Here is a 21,706-nt window from a genome sequence, read left to right on the forward strand (position 1 = left end):
TATAGCCCACTAGTACTAGCAGATATGTTCTACCTAGAACTGGAGAAACAGAGATCAGCAAGGAGCAGTGCCAGCTACATCCACTGCTACTAAAAATGACCTCCTTGATTCAGCCTTACAAACTGTACCTTGCCCGTGCAGTTGCCCAGCAAGCGGGTGGCACATGTTCAGCTCAGTGTCCTGACTTTAGCACACTTGGGGCACCCCCAGCTTTCAGATCCTGGACCTTTATTGACAGCATCTCCCATGCCAATTCTGTGTTCAGTGCTGTCAAATCATCTCCCAGCTGTCAGATCTTTGCTCACAATATTCAGCTGTCTACAATGACAGCTTCTACAGCCTCTTCAGCTCTCCTATCATCTTGATCCAGTGCTCTCTGGCACTCAAGCTGTCTGTGGCCATTCTCAGACTTCAGTACTAACTCCCCAGACTGTAGTGTCTGGAGCTTTTTTTCTCTTCCCTTCTCCCCCCCTTTACAAATTAATGCAAGAATGACACAGATTTTAATGCTGACAGTTTTGGTGTAAATCTATGCTGCCACTTACTTGCATATCCAGACCAAGTTCCTTCTTCCTCCAGTAGAAGATAAAGGAGGGGCAGTGGAAATTAACTGGATTCCACAAGACAGAGCGTGACCCCTTGTCATGGTTTAACCCCATCTGGCAACTAAGTACCACACAGCCAGTGTGATGAAGGAGTGAATGGGGGGGGAAAAAAATAGTGAAACTTGTGTGTTGAGATAAAGACAGTTTAATAGAGCAGAAAAAGGAAGAAAATTACAATTATAATAATAATTAGAATATACAAAACAAGTGATGCACGATGCAATTGCTCAACACTCGCCGATCGATGCCCAGTCAGTTCCTGAGCAGTGGCCCCCAGCCAGCTTTCCCCCCAGTTTATATACTGGGCACAATGTTCTATGGTACAGAACATCCCTTTGGTGAGTTGGGGTCACCTGTCCTGGCTGTGTCCCCTCCCAGCTTCTTGTGCCCCTCCAGCCTTCTCGCTGGCACGGCATGAGAAGCTGAAAAGTCCTTGACTTAGTATAAACACTACTTAGCCACAACTGAAAATGTCAGTGTGTTATCAACATTATTCTCATACTAAATCCAAGCCACAGCACTGTACCAGCTACTGGGAAGAAAATTAACTCTATCCCAGCCAAAACCAGGACACCCCTCTGAGGTGTGGGAATTCCTTCTCTGGTCATGGCAAACTGGAATAAGTATTCCTTTTTTTTTCCCCACCATACTTGGTGTGACTCCACTTCCCTGTCTGGGACCGCACAGCTGCCCACCTGCACACAGTGAGGAGAGTCGGATGGTGCAAGGAGGCACTCGGGAGCAATCTCAGAAAACAAGGTGGGACAATGACACAGTTGTGCTCTGAGGCTTTGAAGAGGTTGAACTCCACTTCAGAGCAGTTAGACTAACAGTAGCTGATTCCCTCATAGGTGTGCTTTCCACAACTCTGAGGGGTACCAGCTCACAGATTTTTGAATAATTTGAGTAGGTGCCTCTGAGGGGTGTGCTAAACTCAATCCCCATGAAACCTGAAGATGAGTTCAAGGGTCCTGAGATAAAAGCTTAACGTCCCCACATCTTAAGAATCCTGCTCTAACTAGACAACTTCAGAGAAGTTTGCTGATCAAATATTTTGCTTCCCTTTTCTCTTTCAGATCTCCTCACGTCTCTTCATGAATTCTTTGCTTCCCAAGGGTCATAGCTGATCTCTGTACTTTGATTTTTTTCCAGTCTGGGAAGACCCTTTTGTACATCAGTAAGGGAACAGGAGAACTCCTCTGTATTTGTTGTAAAACAAAAAAAGGAAGGTCAAGGTGGCAGAGGCTCTGGAACCAGCTCCTTATCTCTGTGTCAGAGGGTGGATATGTGGGGAGCTGTATTGCTAGTGCGGTGTGTGCTGTCACTGTGGTGTTGATTGACAGCTGACTTACAGCCTATAGGGCTGTAAAGTCAGCTTCTTCCCAAACACTGAATTTTCACATAAAAGGGATGAGAGACTCGTGCTCAAAGAAACTAAATTCCTGAGAACACTCCTATTGGTTCCTAGAAAAGAGATTAATTTGACTAGCTTGCTCCAATCATGGGATTTTCAGGGTTGCTAAGGGCCATATGGACACCTCTTACTGCAAGAAGCAAATGAATGGATACTGTCTCAAATAAAAATCTGCTGCAATTCCATGGGCATTTTAGATGGAGAGATTTATCAAGCACCTACAGAAGATCACTCAGTGATGAATGGTCACCTGTGCTCAGCAACCACAGTGGGAAACAATGCTGGCAGAGGCAGTAGGTAAGCTTGGCTCAGCCAGTGCTCCTTCCTCCCCAAGATGTTGCCCCGTCATTCCTGGTCTGAGGCACAGTGTGGGAACCAGAACCATTTCTGGTCTTCCCTCTGGCAGCTCACGGCTGTGGGCTTAAAAAACAGTTCAAAAAAATTCCTGAGAAAGAAAAGGGACAGAGCAGAGAGATCAAATTAAAACCCAGCCAGGGAGCACAGTAGTTGCAAAAGGCTTTAATAAGGAATCCTGCACAGGCAGGGAGATCCCCTCATTACCAGCTATGTCTCATTACAGCGTGGGTGAACAGTATCTGTCCTAAGCCAAACCCAGCTGTGAGGAGTGTCTCTGCGTGGCTCTGCCTGGTCACTTGAGTGCAGTGGAGCACGGGAAGCTCCACTTGTCCTCCTCTTTCTTAATTGCCCCATAATTTAATTGCCCCGACACTCTGCTGTTCTCGCCCCAGCCTGGACCTTTTCAGACCAGGATCAATGGCTTTTTCCCTGGACAGATTGTAGCGTGACTGGTGTTTAATTTGGGTGGCAGGGAGGGGGCCTGAGGTGTAGAGCAGTGAAGGGACTGCGAATGGGTCTGTGCCAGGCGGGAAAGGGACCCCCGGGATTCTCGCCAGGCCTGCTGCCCCCCAGCTGCTGGAGGGGAGCGTGCTCTCCTCTTCCTCCTGCTTCCCTCACTCCCCCCCGCCCCATTCCCTCCGCCCTGTGGCGATTCTCCGTCTCTATCGCTGCTGCCCCCAAACTGTCCCTGTCCTCTGTCGCGATCCTCCCCGCCCCGCTGCCGCGGCCCCTCGCTCCCGCCCTCCCCTCGCGCCCCGCTTCCCGCGCGGCCCCGGCGGCGCCTCTCCCCTCACGGCGGCGCCCCCTGGCGGCGGCCCCGCCCCTACCGAGCGCGGATTCCCACCGCCCCCTCCCTCTCCCTCCCCATCCTCCAGCCCTGCCCTATTGTTCTCCCTTCCCTCGCTCTCTCCCTCCGCCCAGGGCTCGCGTCCTCCCTCCGCTCTCCTCCATCCCTCCCGCCTCCTCCTCGCTGTCCCTCCCGCTCCGCTCCCCAGAGCTGATGTCACGCACCCGCTGAAGGCGCGGGCGATCATGGCTGCTGCGGCCGCGGCCGTGCCGCCGGCCTCCAGCTAATGCCCGCGATGGAGCCGGCGAGCCTGCTGCGGTTCCTGCGGAAGCTCAAGGAGGTTTTCGACGTGTGCGACGAGGATGCGGACGGCTTCATCCGGGTGGAGCACTTCGTCGCCCTGGGGCTCCAGTTCGGCCAAGGGGATGAGGTGAGAGTGGCGACCCCCGGTCCCGCCCGGTCCCGCCCGGCCCGGCCTAACTTTCACCTGCTGCTCCCGCTGGGCGGGGAACGGGCCGCGGCTCTGCCTGGCCAGACCCCGCCAGGACCACCCGGACCACCCCGTCACCCCCTTCCCTCATCGGGGCCCGGATTCCCCCCGTCCCTCAGGGAGCCCCCGACTCGGCCCCTCGGGGCGGCCCAGACTCGCTCCTCTCAGGGCGGCTCGGACTCCCCCTCCCGCCCCGTCCCTCAGGGGGTCCCAGAGCCCTCCCCGTGGCGGCCTGGAGCCCCCTTCCCGCAGGGCCACCCAGCCGCCCTCCGCCTTTCCCGCAGAGTCCTCCCCAAAGACAGCCCAGATCCTTCCTTCCCTCAGGGCGGCCCAGACCCCCGGCCTGACCTGGCTCCGGTCCCCTGGGGTGGAGGGACCGGTCCCTCTCCGGTGCCCGTCCCGGTGCCGGCAGTGCTCGGGGGTCGCAGTGCCTTTCGGGGAGGTGTATTTATTCTGGTAACAGCACGGGTTTTCTCCGTCCTGGCTGAGCAGCGTCCTCACCCCAGGCTCCGTGGGGTACTGGGGGCAAAGCCCCGGGCTGAGGGAGCTGCCGTCGCTGCGGTGCCGGCCTGCCCGCGGGCAGATGGAGGGCAGCACTGCCTGAAGGGGCAGGGAGGCACCGGCCCCGGGGCACCCTGAAACCTCCAGGTGAGCGGCTGGAGCGAGGACTCCATCCAGCCCTTCAGTGACACAGCGTAAATCTGGAGTCGCGCCACCGGGCTGGCTGGAGCAGTTGCGTCAGTGGGACCACTGTAAATCCATGACATCAGTGTAAATGAGAGTGGGATTCAGGCCAGTGTCTGGGAGGGTAATGACAGGCATTGGGTTTGAAACTGTTCCCTTAAGTGATTCAATCAAGGGCTGCAGCTCCAACAAAATTAACCAGCAAGAAACACTTTCCCTTGGAGAACTCTCAGGATATTGCACTTAACTGATGCTTCACAATATGTCCCAGCAATTTTGGGTGCTGGGTAGGGGGACTGAAATTAGGACTAGGGTAGGATTCAGAAAATCAGTATCAGCCGACCTTTTGAAGTACAATAAAACAAATTAATGTGAGCGGCCAATAAAATGGTAGTTTATAAAGGGATGCCAAAGAGGCAGCAAAACCAGAGTGAATTCACAGTAGTTGTTGGAGCAAATTACTTATTTTTGGCTTACCGCTGGTAATGAAACACAGCTTGTGAATGAAATCAGAAGACCAGGAGACAGAAGGCTTATTGCTTGCAGATAGTTGCAGGTCTGTTAAACATTTTCTTAATGAGAAGATGGAGTTTCTTGTTTTAACCAGCAAAATAAGGAGGAGAAATGAGTAATAGTAGAGCGTTTTACTGATTTCTAGTTTTGTCTCTTGGCAAGTTGTATAATTTTATATAAACTGATTAGAAGTATTTTCAAATCCTTACTGCTAGATACACTGTATCAGAGTTGCTTTTTGCACTACTGCATTTATTTGGAGGCAGATCAGTGGCTTTCTCTTGCAGCACTGAGGAAGACTGGTCAAATTCCACTGGCTGTTTTGCGGCAGGATGGCACTGATGATCATAACAACCCTTCTTGTCCTTAGAAATCTCTAAGGTTGTGAGAGGGGAGCAGGTTCTGTAAGATGCAAAGGAGGATTGATGTGGTGATCTCATAAGCTTAGAGTGAATTGGAGTATATTGGTTGGAAAATGTTTAAATGAATTGGAAAGGAAAACTGGAAATCTCAACAATGACCGCAGTAGAAAAGTGCCACTTGTTAGTGGTAGTATCTAGTTTCAGGGTGGGCTGGCTTACTGGGCAGACATGGGAGAAATTACCAGTGATGAGAAATGCATCCTTTGTATTTTGTTCAGTTGTAACTGGCAGTGTTCAATAAGATATTTGCAAAACTGGGACAGAGAAGTCTTATCTATGTATCTATCAGAGTTATAACTTGTTCTGGTTTGCTTCCCTGTGTCTATTGTAGTCATTGGCTAGCAGTCTCTTGACTTCAAAGGAGTGTGTGTCAGCTGAGTAAATGGGATTTGTAAATCACCAGAAGAGCCTTGCTAGGAAAATACAGAATCAATTTTCCAAGTGCAGATTTACTGTAGAACAACCACTGTAGGTGAGCTAGTCTGGCTTTAAGTCTTGTTAAAAATGAACTTTATGTGTGATGAATCACAGTTGATGTTTGGAGACAGTGAGAATCTGTTCTCCCATATAGCACAGTGCTTTTAACCTTGCATCTGCAGGAACCCAATAAACTCTGTGCGGGAATGCGGCTCATGAAATTAAACTGAGGAGACACTGCTAGAGAGCAGTTCCCTTTAACACATTAGAACATATTTACTGTCACTGAAAATTAATTATACATTTGAACATGCTACCCTTCTTGGGCCTGATCCACCTCAGCTCCCTTCACGTTCAAAAGAAATCTTTCCATTGACATCAGTGAAAGATTGATCTGCCCTCATGTGTAAGTTACTTGCTCCTACTGCTTATGTAATCCATCTGGCCATGGCAAGGATCCTGTTTCACAGCATTGTGGCCTGAATAATTCTGACTCTTACCAGTAGTAACCCTGGGTCATGTTTATGAAATGAGAGTGTATCTGTCCCTTCAGTTGTGCCAAGCTGATACACACAGCTTTACACCTCTTTACCTTCTCGGAGCCACTGCCATCCAGTTTGGAGACTATAAATCCTTGATACTAACTTCAGTAGGGCTTGTGTCTTGCACTGTGCAGGGCATTTAGCCTTTCCTGTTTTTTGTTTTTATTTTCATCTCCTTTTTCTTTCTTCTTTGTGTGTGTGTGCAGGAGTGTGTAGTCAACATGCTGAAATTTATCTTTCCTGAAAGATAACAACTCTCTGAAAACTGCCCCAAGGCAAAATGTTGCAGCAAGGCAGCAGCTTTCTGTTCAAGCAAAGCAGTCCTTACCAGCACAGTCAAAATAATAAACTTTTAACTTTTAGTGGCCTTTTGAGGCCTCTGCTTTTAAGAGCTTGATGCTTGTCTTTTCTTCTTTAAGATTGCACCGTCACTACTGTACATCATTCCTTTCTGCCTTTCCCATGCACACTGAAATCCTCTTTTTTGCCGTGCCGTCACTGAGAGTCTGCTGCAGCAGAACAGTGGTTGCCTCAGAGCAGCTGATTAGGTAAGGTGTTCTGGCAGTGGAAGCACTTCTAGCAAGCTTGCTTGCAAACTTTTGCTTTGCCCTACAAGGCATGTGGTTCAGCTAGAGGAAGAAATGGCTTGGCCATGTTAATTTGGCAGAGCCAGCAGCAGAATCATGTCTAAATCCTGCTATGGTGCCTGAATTAACAGCAGACTAGGCTGGCTTGCCCATATAAATAGTTGTGGAACTTCATGCTTTTAAGCAGTTTGGCATTTTGGCCTCTGTTTGTCCCACCTGACTGTAGGCGTTTAACTGAGTTGTCTAAATTAATCTTCCCTCATGGTCACTAATGAGCAATTGAACACTCAGAAGGTGTAACAGGACCCAAGGATGAAATAAATCCTTCAGACGTGCTTCTTTATCTCGACTGACAACAGAAACTCCTTGCTGAGATTTTTTGATTCAGTGCTTAAAAATAGCAGGCTTGGGCCTTGCTTTCCTGTTGAATGGTCTGTTTGCCGTTTGTGGAGAAATCTGAAGCAAGACGTGAAGGGCTGTTTCCAAAGCGACTTGACTGGATGGCATGTACTCACTAGCTGGAGAAACACTTCACATAACATTGAAAAATGCCAAGAGTCGCTTGCCATCTGGTTCCCTTTCCCTGGGAAGATAGTTGCACTAGCAGCCGAGTGTCTAGGAGCATTGTGAGTGACGTGTTCAGCAAGCCCCAGTTCTGGCAGTGGATTGTGTGAATGTGTATTTCAGGATAGTGCCAGTTGATGTTTCATTATGCCAGATTCTATTTAAACTCTACATTCAGTTTTCAGCAACAAGTGAAACGTGCTGAACATGTTGACTTACTTTTGAGATATACAATCACCTTTTGGAGGTGTGCAAACGATACTGGTGCTTAGACAGTAATCTTTGTCATGGTAAGATCAGCAGATGCTCATCAACTTGAAGCAGTGTCACACCTGAGAGGGAACTTGAGCAGCTAATAAAATCTGTAGGCCAATATCAGTTATTCTTGTGAGTGGACAGTAATTCACAGGTTCATATATTTCACGTGAACAAATGAAACTCTCTGACCAAAAGAACCTGTTGAAATAGGAAGATAGGAAGATGTTTGTTGCTAATTTTAGTCACTTCCATTCATCCCCATTCTGGGCTGAAATTAAAGGCATCAATCTCAAGTGCTGCCCAGGTAGCAGATTGTGGCCTCTGTCTGAGTTTAATGACAGACCTGATGCTCCATTTTGACTTGCTCTCAGATGTCTCCCAGGGACACCTGATGGAGTCAGACTCTAAACACAGTCCTTCTATTGTAACCACTCCATAACCAGCTTGTCCTGTAAAAAGCAGGAGTGTAATTGCACTGCACGACAACACGGAGTCATTCTGAATAGTCTGGGTGAATTTCAGGCTCCTAGCCATAGTGCTGCAGTTCAGCTTTGCACCCAGAAATTAATGGAATCACTGCAGATTTACATTGATATGCACAATGACAGAGACTAGTCCATACCTTCTTGATAACATGCAGTATGCTCTGGACTTACCTGCAGCCATGAGAAACAGAGAGACTTTGGCACTGAGACATTGAAAGAATAGTATTAGGGTGTTACCAAGGGATACTGCCATTCTCATAATGGAGGCAGAAAAGAATTATGACTTCTTTCTTTGCTCTTCCTGGAAACAATTACTGCAAGAAAAAATAAAATCCTTGCCTAAATGTAACAAGGACACAAAGAGCACTCCTATGTGACAGTGTTCTCTAGGTAGCAGCAAGGCTGCCACACATTTAGACTCCTTAAAACTATATTTGTTAATGACCCAGATATATCATTTACAGTGACTTGGAAAAAAATGCAGTTCTGAAATGGCACAGTGGGGGTACTTAGTTTATGGATTAGTCAAGGTACAGTCACTGTAGCCTCTGTAATTCAATACAAACTAGCAGTGAATATGTTTAAAATAGCCTTTTGGTATATCCTGAAACTAAGTATGTATTTCTAAACACCTGACATAAGGCAAGCTTAGTACATACTGTTAATCAAACATTTTCTGAAGCACTGTTATGAAGAGAGAAGCTGTAGGGTTGCTGTGCACTCATGAGTTTAATTTGTTATGTAATATGTTTGCATTTCAAAGGTAAGGGTTCTGAGGGGGTTATACATATAGTTAAGAATTGATTGTTGCTGTGTTTTGCAATACAAGTCAGTGATCTGAAATAGTAAATTCTTAATGCCTAAAGGAAAGGCAAACAATTGTGATAGCAATTCTTGATATTTAAATGTGACAAGTACAGGTACAGTGATACTGTGTTGTCTTACCATTAAATGCAAAAGTAAAGAAAAAAGCGTATGGATCAAGCATGGAAGACTACTACATCTTTTGTGTACAGTATGGAAGGTAGCATATGTGACTGGTGAAGTTAAAACATTCAGCTGGCTAGCAAGACCAGATATTTTCTGTGCAAATTTTTCTCCCTCTTTCCCCCTCTCCATGCCTGATTCAATCCATGCTGTTAAGTTGTAAGATTGGTATTCTTCATCTGTGACATGTCTGCATGTTCTCCAAAAATTTGCTCTTGCAAATCCGAGGGAGGATTTCAGATTTCTAGCACGTACTGATTTTATTTCTCTAATATAATTAAGCTTTGAAAAGTGACTTATACAAAATTGCTGCAAGGGAGGGTAAGTCTTGGAGGGAGAACAAGCCATACAGTGTTTATGGGGGTGATCCCCAATACAGAATTTTTCTTGGTTTCTAAATTGCGTTATTACCTACAATTTAACACAATTGACTCATGCTCAGCAGCAGTGCTTTTATAGCAACAAAGTGGAAAAAAATCAATTGCCTTATAATGTTTAGATAAGTAAATGTGATTGTTTTTATTCTGTGGGTAGCTGACAGTATAATTTCCTATTAATTTTATCTGATATTAATGCTAATATTCACAAACATTTTAAAATCCTTGATTTGTTTTTTGAATCAGATTGTCTGCTTAAGAACTAGAGATGAAGTTCTAACAGTTCTTAAAATATGCAATAGTTCAGGAGACATGTGATCTCAGACCTAGATACTTGCAGAGGCTGCTGAAAAAATACCCATCCGTGTGCTGAACATAGTTAACTCCGTGCAGGGTGTGCTTAAGTACATGAATGATAAAAAGAGAGCGTCAGACACAATCACTAGTACTATAACATATGGTTTTACAACAGCAGTGTGAGTGTAAACAAAGCACTCTATAATACATCTCAGTTCCTTTTTACTTAAGATATAATTGAAGGGCCTCACTTGAAGAGAATGCAAGTGTTTCTATAGAACTATGAAAGCTGTTTTCACATTTTGTGTGCAGTTAAAGCCAAAAATACTGAGACTTCTTCCTAAGCCTTGCATCCAGTTCAGTTCTGCAGTATGTTTGGCACCAGAGTGAGTGACAGGAGTGAACTGTGGGATCAAAATACTGCAAGAGAGGCAGGATCAGAGTGACAGGAGTGAACTGTGGTGTCAAAATGCTGCAAGGGAGGCAGGATCAATGCACAGGGCATGGACCTGGAAAGTTACAATGTACTCTTCAGATTTTAAAGCTGCTTTGACAATTTAGTTTAGGTATAGTGTTCTGGTTTTAGGGGGTCAAGTGAAAAGCTTAGAAATGGTAGAGACTTTTCTCTCTATTGGGTTTCCTGAAATCAGAAGGAAAGGTACTAGAATTGTTTGTTCTGGAGTGGAGAGGCTGTTGGCCTGATGGAATGAGGGGTGTCAACCAAACCAATTTCTTTCTCTATAGTGGTGTCAGTTTTAAAATTATCTACATTTTGATGCTCAAATACTTGTCTTCTCAAGTGTTGCATAACATCGCACATACACCTGCATTGTCAAACTACTTTTTCCCCCTCTTGGTTCAGGGCTGCTCTTGGACAATTCCCTGGTGCCCACAGCAGGCTGTCACACTGGCCTCCACCAGAGAAGCAGGGTCATGGTACAGCACTCCTGCAAGCAGTCCTTGGATAGGAAGCTTGCAAGGAGCCCTTTTCTGTTGGGGATCTTCAGCCTGTGGCAGTGTTTTGTGATGTTCCAAACTGGGGCACATTTCTGATACACCTGCTGCAAATTCGCTGATAAAGCATGCTTCATGTTTTTCCCTATGTGTGGGTCATTCTGGACATCCTCAGTGCCTGGTTTATTGTGAAGATTTGTAATGGGACAGTGAAGACATTCTGGTGGTGTTTCATCACCTCCTGACGAACTGACCCTCCCCAATGGGATCCAGATGGCTTCTGGAAAACGGGATATTCTTTTCCAGTGACACTTCTGTTGTTAAGATAAAAAACCCAAACAAATGTGCAGATACAAACAGATTTGTCCATATGTTTGCATGGTATTAATAGATTTGAGAAACTGTCCTAAAATACTGGTGATCTCACTGTTTTTGTAGCAAGTGACTATATGATCAGTTGAACATATTTTACACAATTAAACCATACCATGTGTATGTTAGGGTACAGTAGCTAGTAGCAATTCAGAAAATGAAATGCCACAGAGATGTCAACACAGAGACCATTTGTTATTGTTGGCACTTACCCTTTTGTGCCTGTGCAATAGTATATTCTGTCACCATAAAATAGTACAGAATCCTTCAGTAATGGTGCTAAGGCCACCTTTCTTGGTGTTGTTAGCTATGGGGAACAGTAGAAAGCTGTAGGACTCATTAGAAGAATTTTGTTGCAGGAGACTCTTGTGTGCTGGATTGGTGTGGTATTGTGCCAAAATACAATAGAGTCTGCTTGAAAGAGGGTTAAATGCAACTGTGGAAGGCTCCTAGGGATGTGGGGTGCTAATGAAAGGGAAAGAGATGTGGTAAGAGAGAAATTCAGCTGTTCTTTCTCACTGAGGCTACAAGCAGCATCAGTGAGAGCAGGTTTGGCATTTTGACGCAAGGAATCCTGGTCCCATTTGCATTCCGTGGTGTGACCATTGTGTGTTGTAAGGGAGTAAGGATTGACTGTAGGATTTGCAGCCTTGTGGTACAGGCTAGCTCTGTTGCTATTCCTCTTGCTGGTTCTTTGTTTGGTTTTGATGTTCATCATGCAGCAGACCAAGCACTAGCTTGTGGCCAGTGGTAGGGAAAAGACCCCCTTTGCATCCTGCTTGGAGAAGATGGAAGCCCATAATCACCCTGTGTGGGTGTTGCAGCTGCTTTCATTCAGGTTTTAAGAACATTTTGCTCTTGAGGGCCCTGGTTTCCTTGCTGGGTTGGCTGGCCAACATGGCAGCTGTTGTGTTCAGTGATGCATCTGGACATGTAATGTGGCTGTGAGCGAGCCGGCAGCCTTGTCGAGCCAGGATGGCCTCATGTTGGCTGCTGGGCCAGCCTGTTTGAACTGGGAGGGTCTGAGAGCAGATGTGTTGGAATAGGTGCAAAGCCATCTTGTATCACATTAAAATGTATTTCACGGGAGTATAATTTTTATACAGTACTATTTCAGGCTTTATGCAGCCTCCATAACAATTGCTATATAACCTTGTGCTTTCTTCTGGATCTGTGCACCACCAGGTCTGGTTATGCTAATTTGAGAGACTGATTCTGTCCAGGAGAGCTGTGCTCAGTGTGTGCAGGGACAGCCCTGAGCAGCAGCTTTGACATAGGGCCCTCAACTTCAGAGGCTGATTGAAGTGCTGTACAGAGGGGGGACATTGATTTGAGGGTTCAGTCTGAGGCATGGCTGTAATAATGACAATTGTATCTTGAACTTAACTGTTTTTCAGGTGTGTGCACAGCAACTTTAAGTAAATACGGATGTTCTCATGATGCAGTAAGTTAACGTTTGTTAGCAGAGTCAGCAGCTTGGATAGCTTTGTAGAACAGAAGAAAAAGTGTTTTGCGTTTGTTGTTAGAGGGGAATATGAGGGAAAAAACAGTGCTGAAGAGCTACTATACCAGCCTACTGATTTTATTGGGGGAACCTGATGCTGCTGGGAGGGCTAAAGGTAACGTGTTGATGAGAGTGCTCTGAAGCAGTGTGCTTGCTTTGGTCTATAAAGAACTGCAATGCTGAGTAGCGTTTCTCCTTTTCTGAATGGGTGTCTTCAGGATTTTTTCTATCAGGTAATCCATTTTCATAATGAAAAAGCATTGTAGATGAAGCTGTTCCAAATCAGAGTATCCTAACTCTGCCACAGGCATACTTATAGAGGTTGGCAACTCACTTCAAACCTATGTGTTCCCTCCTGTTGTCAGACATACCTGTTTATGTGGTCAACATAAAATTGTTATGGTAGGATGTGGACAATTAATTATGCGTTTATTCAGTGCTGAGAAACTCGAAGTGTTGGCTCATTTGGAGTGTGCCGGCATCTCAGCAATACAGAACAGTGTAACAGTGTCTCAGCTGAAGCTGATGTTTTCTTCCTCTCATCTTTTGGCAAGTAATGTGTAGACCTGGCCCGAGTCTGGCTTGTGTGTGAAGAGTGAAAAAAAAAAATTTCCTAAAATTTCAGATTAGTTCGGCAAATTATTTTTGCCTTAAAAAAGTAGAAATGTAATTAAACTTCACCTTTTGGAGTTTTCTTTAAAGGATATCTTGATTGTTTCCATTTGAAGCTGGCTTTTTATTGACAAAATTTAAATTGAAATATTTGGCAAACAACAAGTGAAAATGCTCCAAAACATAAGATTTTGCTCAACACAAAACATTTTTTTCTGTTTTCTTCTGAGAAACGTGAAAAAGAAAAAATGGGCTTGATTTCCTTTACTTGGCAAGAAAGTTGAAAAATCAATTATTTAGCAGGTTATGTATTGAAGAAATGCAGAGACTTTGTGGATGTAGGAGGAAGAGAAAATATGCTATTCAGTATATCTCTGCCTAATTGGAGTTATATTCAGCTTGCAGTTATCCCGAGCTATGGGGAAAATAAAGTAATAGGTATAGCAAAACCATGGATAATGCCAAGCTGTGTAAGAGCCTAGAAAAATGTGATCTTTAGGAAAAGAAAATCAGTGAGTTTGTGCAGGAAGCAGGAACAGCTTTCAAGTGTGGTGCAAGAGAACATAGGATTTCAACTCATGAGTATTTGTTTCTTTGGCTATTGGTTTTCATAGTTTGTGATCACAGTTGCCTGATCATTTCCTGGTCTTGAGAAAATGAAGTCTGATTTCATTTACTGCAGCCAGACACTGGACTTGTGAATTTTAGCCTCCAGTGTGAAGAGTGAATTGTGTTTCATTCCTCAACTCTCTTTGGGATTGGCTGAAAATAAAGAATTGAGGAGTGTTTTGGGACACATCTTCAAAGGAGCTTTGGTAATGTCAGTTTTGCTCTTCTTACTGAGCAATGACAAGGCATGGAAGTTTCTACTTGAGGAAAACTGCATCTTGCCTTCTCACCTGGGAATTGCATGCCCTTTGCCAAATGCAAGCTCTTCTGCACAGTTGGAAAGTGCTGTGATATTTGCTCCCAATCAGACAGTCCAGTGTGTCTTGTTTAGAGAATGAAATTGGTTTGAACAGTCTGCTGTTGACAGCTATCATTTGGGAAAGTCTAAATTGAAGATGAATACATCTATAACTGCCAGTGCTACTTTGGGGTGACAGATTACTATCTTTATCAATATTCTACCACCTCACAACTGACCTAGTAGTCACCTTGCCAGGTGACTCTACTGGTAATCTAGAGGATTTCTGGATATCTGTCAGCCAGATTGGAAGTTTGGCTCTAACCAAGTTCATGATGTCTTTTGAATGGACAAAAAGATGGTTTGCTATTGTCATGGAGAGGGAAACTCAGCACCATGCAACCGCTCACTCACCCCTTCCCCCTCAGGAATGGGAAGGAAAAAATACAGCGAAAGGCTCAGGAATTGAGATCAGGATAGGGAGGGTGATTCACCCATTATGGTCACAGCAAAAGACAGACTCGTCAGGGGAAGGAAAAAAAGAACATCAGTTTAATTCAAATGCTAACAACAACACTTAACAAACAGAGTAGGACAGTGAGAAGGATTCCCACATCTTAGAAACACGTTCCCCCCAGCCCTCCCTTCTTCACTGAGCTCAGCTTTGCTCCTGATTTCTCTACCTCCTCCTCTCTCAGCAGCACAGGGGGCAGGGAATGGGGGGCTGCCATCAGTCAGACCACTTCTTCCTCCTCAGCAGGAGGACTTGCATTCTTCCCCTGCTCCAGCATGGTGTCCCTCTCACAGGAGACATCCTTCATGAATTTTCTCTGACATAAGTCCTTCCCACAGGCCACAGCCCTTCCTGAGCTGCTCTGGCATAGGTCCCTCCGCATGTTGCAATCCTCCTAGCACCGAACTACAACAGCAGGGGCTTCCCACAGAGTCCTGGCTTTCTTTGGGGACAGCCACCTGTTCCGGTGTGGGGTCCTCCACGGGCTTCAGGTCCGCATCTGCTCCACTGCAGATCTCTGTGGGCTTCAGGGACACAGCCTGCCCTCTCCCCACGGGTGGCAGGGGAGTCTCTGCTCTGGCACACCTCTTCCCCTTCCTCCCCCTTTCTTCCTCTGACCTCAGTGTTTGCATAGGTGTCCTCCTCACAACTCCTCTTCCTCCTCCCAGGTTCCCCTTCTTAAATATCACAGAGGTGCAGCCATTGTCACTAATTGGCTCAGCCTTGGCCAGAGGTGCATCCAACTTGGAGCTGGGGGAGCTTCAAGAAGCTTCTCACAGGAGCCACCACTGTAGCCCCCTCCCCTGCTCCCAAACCCCCGCCACACACACAACCCCAACACAGCTCTGTACAGTGAATGTGGTGTAGGCCAAGTTACTGTCCTGGTGCAAATGCTGGCAGATGCAGATCATTTGTTTCTTGACTTAGGTAGTCACTCAGGAAAAGGTAAAATATTCACAAACTACTTTCATTTCGCCAGAAGTACAAGACGCAGATTGCTTTTTCTTTGTATGTAGGCCAGTGTGATTTCTCTTACTGTATTTTTCTTGTGAACCTGGTGTGACTATTGTGAACTACATTTTTTTTCCCAATAATAGTTTTCTTTCCCCCATGGCATTCTGAATACATTTTCAGAAACTTCCTGGTGCATGGAAGCATCCTTTTTGGTACTTCTGACTGGTGCTTGGCGTGAATGAACCACGCTGCTCTCTGAGCGTGTGGAGCAGCTGGTAGAGGTTGGTGATCTTCTGTATGAGCTGTTCCTTTGGAATATGCTGTGCACTGGCACATGCTGGACCAAATTGCTGCTCTGTCTGCCCTCTGGAGCCACAGAATAGTATGAGGCAGAGGAGGACGCCATGCAGCAGGAATGTTTAATGCACAAGAATCAATAATGCCTCAAGGGATGCATCATGATCAACTGTAATCACCGCTGTCATTCCACAGCATCACAGCTCTATCTGGGTGCTGTTTTTTGCTGGAGATTATCTGAAGTAATGCATGATGTTCTGACTTCACTATGTTATTCTCCCAGTTTATTCCTTCCTTCTTCAGGGACAGCTTCAGTTTTTGGCTCATCATTGCTTGTGCTTTTTGGTGGGTGGCTCCTGTTTAAATGATGGTGGTCAGTTTGCTCTAGCTGTGTTACAGCAAATTAGTGTCTGTTTGGAAGGAAATGGAGGAGTTGGTCTAAGTGGTTACAAACACGAATGACTTACAAAACATTTTGGGTGAAAAGCTTGCTTGCTTGAGTTGGTAGAATAATATGGCTATAAATTATCTTTGGGTTTATTGCAGTTGGCTGCTGCAGTGGCTCTTTAGCAATATGCTCTGTTCAGTGGCACTTCTAATTCAGTTCTTGCCATTGCTTGCATTTTGTAGATGTTGCACTACTCTGTAGCACTGATTCCCTGGATTTACAGTACAGGGTGAAGAGAGTAGGAGTGTAGACTCTCCTCTCATAGCAAGAAATTGCTAGTGTCTCTATTTTGGGGAAGAAGTGTGAAGAGACACATTTCAAATACCTTTTTTACAGGAGGAAGGGTTGCCATGGATAATAGCTGTGAAATATTGGGTCTGATTTTTCCCCCCTCTCTTTTACTTTGTTCTGAGATATGAGAATCAGGTTCATCTTCAAGATTTCTGTATGGCACAGGACAGCTTGAGGGACACTTGCATTCACTGTTGTTGGCTTCACCAGAGGTGGTTCCTGAGCCCACAAGGACACCAAGCTGAGCATCCTCTGGAGCACCTTCTGCAGAGGCAAAGATGCAGAACTGGCCTTTTAATTTGGGATTTTGTATGAAGAAGCAAGACTCCAGAAGGGTGTTCTCGGAGTCCTTTGAAGGTGCCTGTGTAATCTGACTTCATTGAGCTGGTACACTGGTACCTTTCTTTCCCTTTTTGCACTGTGTAACAAAGCTCACAGTGTTTTAGGAGCTTGTGTCATTCCCTGAATAGCAGAAGTCACAGAAGGTATTTCTCTAACCAAACCGCATTTCAACTTTAATTTCCCTTTTTTTCTGTATTTTCTTTCCCACTCTTGCTACTGATAGAAACCTACCCATTTTACATCAGTCTGTTAGTCATTATGCCTGCTTAATTTTGGTGAACCTGCTGTCAATAATGTTGATTGTGTGCCATCATCAACACCAACCAGTGATTTCTCTAAATGAATTGGGCAGAAGAATCCCAAAGGGAAGGGGGAAGAAAGATGTTCTCTTCAAATGGATAGTTTGCAAACAGATGGACAGCAGTGAATGAACACAAAGGAAATACAGGTGAAACACGTGAGGATGTGAAACAGGATATCAGTGTTTATGCTGTTTGAGTATGTATGTGTGTATATCTTAATACCCGCATGCAGGAACTGATTTCTAAGAGTAAACTACCATCCTGGAATGGAAATTGATTTTAAGACCCAAAGTGTGTGCTCGGTGCACAATGTAATTAGATTGCAATGGCAATTTTAGCACAGGACTGAACTTTAACTAACCTTTCAAAAACTCATTCTTCCTTCAGGAGCTTATGGGGCTATTTATGATATCAGTGATGAACTCAGGGAATGTCATAGGCTGTTAGATGGAGGAAAGGAAAAGCTAGCAAAAGATTAAATTTTGATGGCCTTTTAAATGTAAACCCCCAAACTGTATTTGATGCCTCTCTAATTTTGCTGAAAGCCAGTGATACCAAAAAGCTCCAGTCATTTTTGAAAATGTGATTTAATTTCACAAGTACAGCAGAGGCTTATCAAAATTTTACCTTGGCCCTAGGAAAAGACTCAGGAGGTGCTAGACCAAGTAACACATTTTTCTCAACAGAGCAATTTTCCCCACTGTTGGAACTGGCTGTTGTGCTTTCTGTTATTAATGAGGGAGTTATTGTTCCCTTTAGGTGAGGTTTCCATGATATTTGCTGCTCGGCACTTCAGAGACTCTTATTAAAGACTTTAGCTCATGTGATTCCCATGAAGATTTGGTGAAGTTTCTGTTAAATGGGTCACTACATGCCAGATAATGTAAGCAATATCTGCACCACTTCTTGGGATCAGCAAGGAAGGCAGGCTTAGTACAGTGCTGAGCTGTGTGCTTGAAAGAAACACCACACACAATTTTAAAATATTCAACTAATATTACCAAAATAAAAAATACTTTTTTTTTTTTTTTTCTTGTGCTGGATTAATAGATTTAGGTCACAGGCTGTAAATGAATGTGACTAAGCTCTGTGAATAAATCAGTTTGCTTGATTGTGGGATGAATTTACACTTTCAGAGCTTTTAATAGGTAATGAATATTCAGGGTCTGCCACATGGTAGGAGATGTAAAACAAAGGCTCAGATTCCTACAGCCTTTGCTCTCACTCAGCAAGTGTTGTTAGAAAAGAGTGTCTTGGAGCGGTGGATAGCAGTGCTGCTCTGATCCCTCTTCTGTTTTTTCCTTTTTGCTGTTCCTAATAGGAATGCAACAGTGTGATACACCAACTAATGGCTCTAGAAGACAGGCTTTATCGTGCTGTATTAATGCTCAGCATTTGTTGTCCTCTTAATACTATTTGTAGGCATCAAATGGAGTTGCATAGGTGTCAGAGAAGGGGATTTGAAATCTCAGTGGCTTGCAGAAGAATCTGGGGTCAGTTACCTACCCTAGCCCTGTAGGTGAGAGGCAGCACTAGACTGTTTTGCTTTAGCGTAAAATGCCCAGCAATCCTGAAACTCAGTTCTCTTAAATATCTTGTTCAGCATACCCAAAATTGCAAATGACTCCTGAGAAACCCAATAAACTCAGGATTTTGTCTCCTCTTCGGTCTTTCCTGTACATGAATTGGGTTATGGGTTCTTCAGGGTGAGAGGACTTTTGTTCTGTGTTTGTACGGCCTGGGTTGGACTGTACTCTGGAACCCCTTGGCACAAACACAGGGCAAATAATAAATTATAAGCCCACATTGTTTCTGGGGAAACTGTCTCCTGCAGGCATTTTTTTGCTTTCTTGCAAAAGAGATGATCTTTGATTCTGATCAATTGCAAGGTGGTTCCTCAATCCTGAAATCTGTGCAGTAACAAAAAGTATTTAGTGGAACATTTATCGACTAAGCTCATGCCAAAGATGACAGCTCCCCTAGGTTCTTATGACTGGATACAAGTTTCCAGGTGGTAAAAGTCTGTTGTCAGTGAGCGTCAAGACATTGATTTGCACAGTAGACCCCATGCTTACATAGGGATCAGTCAAGAAATGCATCAGACTTTCCTGAGCTCTGTTGAGTGACTCAGCATCCTGTAATAACTCCTAGTTTGTTACTTTTTGAAATACTATTCACAAGAGTAGTGGGGAAGGGAAATAAAGATGCTGGTGCAAAGTTACCCAAGTTAAGAATAGCCTACAACATAGCTGTGAAGTGTTTTACCTTTGATATTTTTGCTTGCAGTAGAGATTTCCTGCCAAAGCTCTCTGTGGAATTAGCTTGAAAATCTGAGTTCAAGGTAGCTGGATAAGAAAAAAGGATTTGGCAGCAGTGTTGAAAATCAAAAAGGGTCTATACATCACCTCTGCAGAGTTCTCCTTGGTACAGCCTTTCATTGCCTTGCATGTGCCAAGACTGAATCACGGCTGATGATAAAGTCGAAGAGGTGGCAGGGCAGGTATGGAATATGTGTGGTTTAGGTGTAACATGCATTACCCTGCCTTGGAAACTTTGTACATGGCCAGCCACAGGAATGCTATGCTGATCATCAGCACTTCCTAAAGTGGGGAAAAATGAGAAACATATTTGTTATGAAAGCTGAGCTGATGATCCATGTGCAATCAGGAACTTCTGATGTTTCACTGATATTACAGTGCTGCAGTTCCTGATGCTGAGAAGCTTAATAAGAAGCTCTATTACTTGTGCTGAAAATCCATCAATAAAAAGAAAAAAAATTGTTAGGTTTCTAAAAGGCAGGGGAAGATCTTTCTAACAATAGCATTGTTGCAAGGAGGTCTGGTACAGCCTGCACAACTGGTCCTCCTCTCCATAAGTATAGTCAGACACTGATGGATAGCCTGTTGGGTCTGGCAGAATTTATACCCCTGATAAAGGCAATGAATGAGAGGAAAAAAACATGGGCTTCAGTTGTGCCAAGCACTTAGGTATGCAGTCAGATCCCAGTGATGTTAGGAGGGTCTAGGAGTATGGAGATAAAAGTGGTTTCTGTTGAACAGGACTGAAGTTGAATAAAAGGTTCAAGCTGAATGCGTATAGCAGTGGTTTGTTGAACTTAAGCCTTATTTTTTTCCCCTCAAAATGTTCCATATGATTGGGGGCATCCATTTTAGCAGGATTCTCTGGAAACTAATCTGAAAGCACAAGGGATGTGAACCCTGACAGCTTTCTAAGGTTTTAACCATGCTATAGAATTCCACAGCAAAAGTACATTTCATTATTAAATTCTACAAGCAGAATAGAAATCTGTCATTTCCATTCATTGCTACAGGGTTTTTCCAGAAGAGAGGTTAATTTGTTTGATTCTGTTTTATTATCTGTAAGGAAAGCTAGGCAGTGGAAGAAGCTGTTGAGAGTAGTTGTAAAATTTTTAAGATATTTAAGGTTAGGCTAGACACCTGTCAGGAATGCTGAGATATTATTAAATCAGTCTTCCCAAGCTATAGCATAATATTCCTGATGAGCCAAGGGCTACCTCTTCAAGAGATAACTCTAAGGGAATAAGGCTAGGAAACAGAAAATGGAGAACCAGAAACTTGTGTTGACAGACAGAGGATTTGAACTTGCAAAATTTTGAACTGGCACTTAAGTGCATGCTTGGCTGTGTGCATGAGTAGCCCTGACTTCAGCAGGACTATTTGTGGCCTGTTTCAGAAAACTGTCCTGTTGGGCAGTTGGGAATAGGTGGGAACACCCTGCGAGCATGCTTCTTCCTTTGAAGCATGTGCTCTGTGGTTGTGCTGAATTGGGGCTAAACTGCTCAGTATTCCTGCACAGTGAGAGTCTGAATAGCAGAGCGAGGCTGGGAAGGAAATCAGCTCACTGATCAAGATGTTCCAAAGTATATCTTCAAGGCAGGTCTGAGTCAACACTTTGAGATAATGCTGTCAGACTAAATGATAACAAAAAATATTCTGACAACCTACTTGGTCTGGAAGCAAACACTGTTCCTTGGCAGTGATTTCTGATTAAACTGGGGGCTCTAGTTGCCAACAGCCCAATGCTAGCTACTGTGACTCAAGCCGTTGACTCCTTTTGTTTGGCATAAAACATACAAATATTTAAATTAAGTAAATTCGAGTGAAAGATTGGAATCATCTTTTTATTTGGAAAAATAAACCACTCTATAGCTTTATTAAGGATCTCTAAGATCCACCTGAATCAAACAGCAGTAAGGAAGCTCACATACACATGCCACAAAATAAAATACATAAGAGAAGACTTTTGATACAGGTACCCTCCATCTACAGTTTGCAATTACATCTGACCTTTTAAAATAGCCCAGGTGCAGAAAAGGTGCTTGAACACGTCAAACCTAAGAAGAGCTTCATATATACTTCCTGGTTTCCTGAGAGCTCTGCTC

At 44.4% G+C, this 21,706-nt stretch overlaps 1 protein-coding gene across 4 annotated transcripts in view; it reads left to right on the forward strand.

Annotated features, from left to right (window-relative positions):
- Positions 1 to 3,265: 3,265 nt before the first annotated feature.
- The window catches only part of RAB11FIP4 (RAB11 family interacting protein 4), a 127,879-nt gene continuing 109,438 nt past the window's right edge, over positions 3,266 to 21,706 (forward strand). For 3 of the 4 annotated variants that reach the window (XM_074847196.1, XM_074847197.1, XM_074847198.1), the window contains exon 1: positions 3,266 to 3,593. In XM_074847196.1, the coding sequence (XP_074703297.1) occupies positions 3,450 to 3,593 (144 nt within the window). In that variant the 5' untranslated portion in view covers positions 3,266 to 3,449. The remainder of the gene's footprint in view (positions 3,594 to 21,706) is intronic. The other variant, XM_074847201.1, reaches the window with a different exon arrangement.

This window comes from Strix aluco, chromosome 21 (assembly GCF_031877795.1).
Source record: "Strix aluco isolate bStrAlu1 chromosome 21, bStrAlu1.hap1, whole genome shotgun sequence".
NCBI classification, from domain to species: domain Eukaryota; kingdom Metazoa; phylum Chordata; class Aves; order Strigiformes; family Strigidae; genus Strix; species Strix aluco.